The sequence below is a fragment of the Rana temporaria genome, chromosome 10 (genome assembly GCF_905171775.1).
Source record: "Rana temporaria chromosome 10, aRanTem1.1, whole genome shotgun sequence".
NCBI classification, from domain to species: Eukaryota; Metazoa; Chordata; class Amphibia; order Anura; family Ranidae; genus Rana; species Rana temporaria.
In genome coordinates this window covers 153,743,233-153,749,928 of record NC_053498.1, presented here as the reverse complement: position 1 = coordinate 153,749,928, position 6,696 = coordinate 153,743,233, and the positions used below count along the sequence as shown (strand labels likewise).

The window sequence follows — 6,696 nt, the reverse complement described above, 5'->3', positions numbered from 1 at the left end:
GATGTCTGTGGGGGGCCCAGTGTCAGGATGTCTGTGGGGGGCCCCGTGTCAGGTTGTCTGGGCCCCGTGTCAGGTTGTCTGGGCCCCTTGTCAGGTTGTCTGTATGGGGGGCCCCGTGTCAGGTTGTCTGGGCCTCGAGTCAGGTTGTCTGGGCCCCGTGTCAGGTTGTCTGGGCCCCGTGTCAGGTTGTCTGGGCCCCGAGTCAGGTTGTCTGGGCCCCGAGTCAGGTTGTCTGGGCCCCGAGTCAGGTTGTCTGGGCCCGAGTCAGGTTGTCTGGGCCCCGAGTCAGGTTGTCTGGGCCCCCGAGTCAGGTTGTCTGGGCCCCCGAGTCAGGTTGTCTGGGCCCCCGAGTCAGGTTGTCTGGGCCCCGAGTCAGGTTGTCTGGGCCCCGAGTCAGGTTGTCTGGGCCCCGTGTCAGGTTGCCTGGGCCCCGTGTCAGGTTGTCTGTATGGGCCCCCTTGTCAGGATGTCTGTTGGGGGCCCAGTGTCAGGTTGTCTGGGTCCCTTGTCAGGTTGTCTGGGTCCCTTGTCAGGTTGTCTGGGTCCCGTGTCAGGTTGTCTGGGCCCCGTGTCAGGTTGTCTGGGCCCCGTGTCAGGTTGTCTGGGCCCCGAGTCAGGTTGTCTGGGCCCCGAGTCAGGTTGTCTGGGCCCCGAGTCAGGTTGTCTGGGCCCCGAGTCAGGTTGTCTGGGCCCCGAGTCAGGTTGTCTGGGCCCCGAGTCAGGTTGTCTGGGCCCCGAGTCAGGTTGTCTGGGCCCCGAGTCAGGTTGTCTGGGCCCCGAGTCAGGTTGTCTGGGCCCCGAGTCAGGATGTCTGTGGGGGGCCCAGTGTCAGGTTGTCTGTATGGGGGCCCAGTGTCAGGTTGTCTGGGCCCCGTGTCAGGTTGTCTGGGCCCCGTGTCAGGTTGTCTGGGCCCCGTGTCAGGTTGTCTGTATGGGCCCCCGTGTCAGGAGGTCTGTATGGGCCCCCTTGTCAGGATGTCTGTATGGGGGCCCCGAGTCAGGTTGTCTGGGCCCCCGAGTCAGGAAGAGTTTGGCTGGGGTTGGCCTTTAGTGTCTCACCGATACTCCCCAATACGAATCCCCCTCCATGGAAGAAGAGGACGCCTTTCCTGTCCCGGGCGGAGGGCGCTCTGGGCTGGTAGAGTCTCACCGGAACACCTTCAAACTCTGAGTCCTTCACCGCGAGCTCCGGATCCTCTGCCGGCCTCCGTCTTCTCAGCCCGACCACAAAACGGAGGAGCGCCACCTGGCTGCCGATCCCGAGTCTCTCCAACGTCTCCCCCTATTCCAGACACAGAGAAGAGAATTCTGGGAAAATCTGTAATGAGGAAAAGCTTCCTGCCGGCCGTCATGATGATCCCGCGGCTTCAATACTCTATGTCTCCCAATTCCTGCCGGCCGTCATGATGATCCCGCGGCTTCAATACTCTATGTCTCCCAATTCCTGCAAGCAGCACCCAGCTGGACAAACATCAGGGGAAATGATCAGCTGAACCCTGACAGCGTCCAATCAGATGTATTATTCAGTCATCCTATACATTACTCTCGGTATCGTCCAATCACATGCAGTCAGTGTCTGGGGGTGCTGCAGCTGAATACGGTGGAGATTCCTCCAATCACATCAGTAGTATAGATGGGGGAGGGGATTATATTTTCTCCCTCTCTTGTGTGATTTATAATTCTGTCCGGCTATGTTTGTGATCCGCACACCTACAATATATCACAGCCAGGACGGGGCCCCACTTTTCCTATTGCACTTCACCCTAAAAAACAACTTTCTACCATCTAGCATAGTAGCGCCACCTACAGTACGCCTTTATTATTTATTTTGCGCCGTACTCACAGTTTAATCCCGTAGTTTCGTATCAGACTCCCGCGGGGAATGGGCGTTCCTAGGCAGAGGGGAACATGATTGACGGCCGGCTCTGGCGCGTCACGCTTCCCGGAAATAGCCGGAGTAGGACTTGGCTCTTCACGGCGCTATACGGCGCATGCGCACAGACTAGGAGCTGACTGCGCAGGCGCCGTGAAGAGCCAAGTCCTATTTCGGCTATTTTCGGGAAGCGTGACGCGCCATAGCTAGCCGTCAATCATGTTCCCTCTGCATAGGAACGCCCATTCCCCGCGGGGAGTCTGAAACTTAACTACGGGATTAAACTGTGAGTACGGCGCAAAAAAATAAAAAAAAGGCGTACTGTAGCTCGCGCTAGTATGCTGGATGGCATGGTAGAAAACCCCCGCTTTAATACCTGACTCTGGTCTCAGCGCTCTGCCATCTGCGGGCCAGTGGCACCCCACTTCACAGGGGCGTCCCCCGTCTTCTGATGTGAGAGATGATGAACATCTTGTGGCCAAGAAGAGGTACTGCAGGGGGCGGCTCCGACGGAAGGTGAGTATTGCAGCTAGGGTTGCCACCTCATCCCTATAAACCCCAAACACATATGAACTACACGGGTTCAATACAGGTGAGGCACCAAGTGAGTTTAATTGCCACCCTAATCAGCCACAGAACCCGTGTCATTCACATGTGTTCGGGTCTAAAAGGGGTACAGGGGTAATAGGGGGGTACAGGGGTAATATGGGGTACAGAGGTAATAAGGGGGTACAGGGGTAATAAGGGGTACAGGGGTAATATGGGGTACAGGGGTAATATGGGGTACAGGGGTAATAAGGGGGTACAGGGGTAATATGGGGTACAGGAGTAATAAGGGGGTAGAGGGGTAATAAGGGGTACAGGGGTAATAGGGGGGTACAGGGGTAATATGGGGTACAGGGGTAATATGGGGTACAGGAGTAATAAGGGGGTAGAGGGGTAATAAGGGGTACAGGGGTAATATGGGGATACAATGTCGCCCGGGTCATATGAAGTGAATGTATCTCACAGAACGGGTCAGATTGAGATTCAATGTAAATGTCGGGATTTGCACTCCAGAGAATCATTCAGAATTATACAAAATGTCACTTCCAATTTCTACCCCCCAAATCCTCCTATCCCCCCCCCCCGGTATTTCCTCCCCCCCCCCCCCCCCCGGTATTTCCTACTATCCTCCCCCCCCCGGTATTTCCTCCTACCCCCCCCCCCCCGGTATTTCCTCCTATCCTCCCCCCCCCCGGTATTTCCTCCTATCCCCCCCCCCCCGGTATTTCCTCCTATCTCCCCCCCCCGGTATTTCCTCCTATCTCCCCCCCCCGGTATTTCCTCCTATACTCCGGTTATCTCCAATCACAACAATAATAATAACGATCACCGGACGTGTCGGATTTTTGGTGTCAGACCTGAACTCACCAGAATGACGAGTCCGGTGGAGACGGTGTAAATTCTCCGAAGTTCTGCCGGATTGGCGATTCCGGGAGGATATTTGGCTTTTGAACTTCTGAGGAAAGTTGCAGCAAAAAAAGTCAGAATAGGAATCAGGAGAATCCCCGCCACAGCCAATGAGAGCGACATCCCCTCCCCCGCCCCGTCCTTCCTGTATTACTGCTGCCTGCCGGTGTCACCTGACACTTCCTGGGTGCAACCAGATAAAGAATTCTATCCATAAACCCGGAGAGGACTCAGCCAACCAATCCATGAACACCACACATAAATCTCACCAACCAATCCATGGACACCACACATAAATCATCCAACCAATCCATGAACACCGCACATAAATCTCCCAACCAATCCATGAACACCACACATAAATCTCCCAACCAATCCATGAACACCGCACATAAATCTCCCAACCAATCCATGAACACCACACATAAATCTCACCAACCAATCCATGAACACCACACATAAATCTCACCAACCAATCCATGAACACCGCACATAAATCTCACCAACCAATCCATGAACACCGCACATAAATCTCACCAATCCATGAACACCACACATAAATCTCACCAATCCATGAACACCACACATAAATCTCACCAACCAATCCATGAACACCACACATAAATCTCACCAACCAATCCATGAACACCGCACATAAATCTCACCAATCCATGAACACCACACATAAATCTCACCAATCCATGAACACCACACATAAATCTCACCAATCCCTGAACACCGCACATAAATCTCACCAACCAATCCATGAACACCACACATAAATCTCACCAACCAATCCATGAACACCACACATAAATCTCACCAACCAATCCATGAACACCACACATAAATCTCACCAACCAATCCATGAACACCGCACATAAATCTCCCAACCAATCCATGAACACCACACATAAATCTCCCAACCAATCCATGAACACCACACATAAATCATCCAACCAATCCATGAACACCACACATAAATCATCCAACCAATCCATGAACACCACACATAAATCTCACCAACCAATCCATGAACACCGCACATAAATCTCCCAACCAATCCATGAACACCACACATAAATCTCACCAACCAATCCATGAACACCACACATAAATCTCACCAACCAATCCATGAACACCGCACATAAATCTCCCAACCAATCCATGAACACCACACATAAATCTCACCAACCAATCCATGGACACCACACATAAATCTCACCAACCAATCCATGAACACCACACATAAATCTCACCAACCAATCCATGAACACCACACATAAATCTCACCAACCAATCCATGAACACCACACATAAATCATCCAACCAATCCATGAACACCACACATAAATCATCCAACCAATCCATGAACACCACACATAAATCTCCCAACCAATCCATGAACACCGCACATAAATCATCCAACCAATCCATGAACACCGCACATAAATCTCACCAACCAATCCATGAACACCACACATAAATCTCACCAACCAATCCATGAACACCGCACATAAATCATCCAACCAATCCATGAACACCGCACATAAATCTCACCAACCAATCCATGAACACCGCACATAAATCATCCAACCAATCCATGAACACCGCACATAAATCTCACCAACCAATCCATGAACACCACACATAAATCTCACCAACCAATCCATGAACACCGCACATAAATCTCCCAACCAATCCATGAACACCGCACATAAATCTCCCAACCAATCCATGAACACCACACATAAATCTCACCAACCAATCCATGAACACCGCACATAAATCATCCAACCAATCCATGAACACCGCACATAAATCTCCCAACCAATCCATGAACACCGCACATAAATCTCCCAACCAATCCATGAACACCACACATAAATCATCCAACCAATCCATGAACACCGCACATAAATCTCACCAACCAATCCATGAACACCACACATAAATCTCACCAACCAATCCATGAACACCACACATAAATCTCCCAACCAATCCATGGACACCGCACATAAATCTCACCAACCAATCCATGAACACCGCACATAAATCTCCCAACCAATCCATGAACACCACACATAAATCTCCCAACCAATCCATGGACACCGCACATAAATCTCACCAACCAATCCATGAACACCACACATAAATCATCCAACCAATCCATGAACACCGCACATAAAACTCCCAACCAATCCATGAACACCGCACATAAATCTCCCAACCAATCCATGAACACCGCACATAAAACTCCCAACCAATCCATGAACACCGCACATAAATCTCCCAACCAATCCATGAACACCGCACATAAATCTCCCAACCAATCCATGGACACCACACATAAATCTCCCAACCAATCCATGAACACCACACATAAATCATCCAACCAATCCATGAACACCACACATAAATCTCCCAACCAATCCATGGACACCGCACATAAATCTCACCAACCAATCCATGAACACCACACATAAATCTCCCAACCAATCCATGAACACCACACATAAATCTCCCAACCAATCCATGGACACCGCACATAAATCTCACCAACCAATCCATGAACACCGCACATAAATCTCCCAACCAATCCATGAACACCACACATAAATCTCCCAACCAATCCATGAACACCACACATAAATCTCACCAACCAATCCATGAACACCGCACATAAAACTCCCAACCAATCCATGAACACCGCACATAAATCATCCAACCAATCCATGAACACCGCACATAAATCTCCCAACCAATCCATGAACACCGCACATAAATCTCACCAACCAATCCATGAACACCACACATAAATCTCCCAACCAATCCATGGACACCACACATAAATCTCACCAACCAATCCATGAACACCACACATAAATCTCACCAACCAATCCATGGACACCACACATAAATCTCCCAACCAATCCATGGACACCACACATAAATCTCACCAACCAATCCATGAACACCACACATAAATCTCCCAACCAATCCATGGACACCGCACATAAATCATCCAACCAATCCATGAACACCGCACATAAATCTCCCAACCAATCCATGAACACCGCACATAAATCTCACCAACCAATCCATGAACACCACACATAAATCATCCAACCAATCCATGAACACCACACATAAATCATCCAACCAATCCATGAACACCACACATAAATCTCCCAACCAATCCATGAACACCGCACATAAATCATCCAACCAATCCATGAACACCACACATAAATCATCCAACCAATCCATGAACACCACACATAAATCTCCCAACCAATCCATGAACACCACACATAAAGTCCCAACCAATCCCTGAACACCACACATAAATCTCCCCAACCAATCCATGG

General features: G+C 50.0%; 1 protein-coding gene across 1 annotated transcript; it reads right to left on the bottom strand.

The window, feature by feature from the left end:
- Positions 1 to 26: 26 nt before the first annotated feature.
- On the bottom strand, positions 27 to 3,589 carry LOC120915793 (arylacetamide deacetylase-like 4). Its single transcript, XM_040326590.1, has 2 exons — positions 3,287 to 3,589; positions 27 to 1,282 (listed from the first exon to the last, which is right to left on the bottom strand). The coding sequence occupies exons 1-2, from the start codon at positions 3,446 to 3,448 to the stop codon at positions 998 to 1,000; spliced, it is 447 nt and encodes a 148-aa protein (XP_040182524.1). The 5' UTR covers positions 3,449 to 3,589; the 3' UTR covers positions 27 to 997.
- Between the last annotated feature and the right edge of the window lie 3,107 nt (positions 3,590 to 6,696).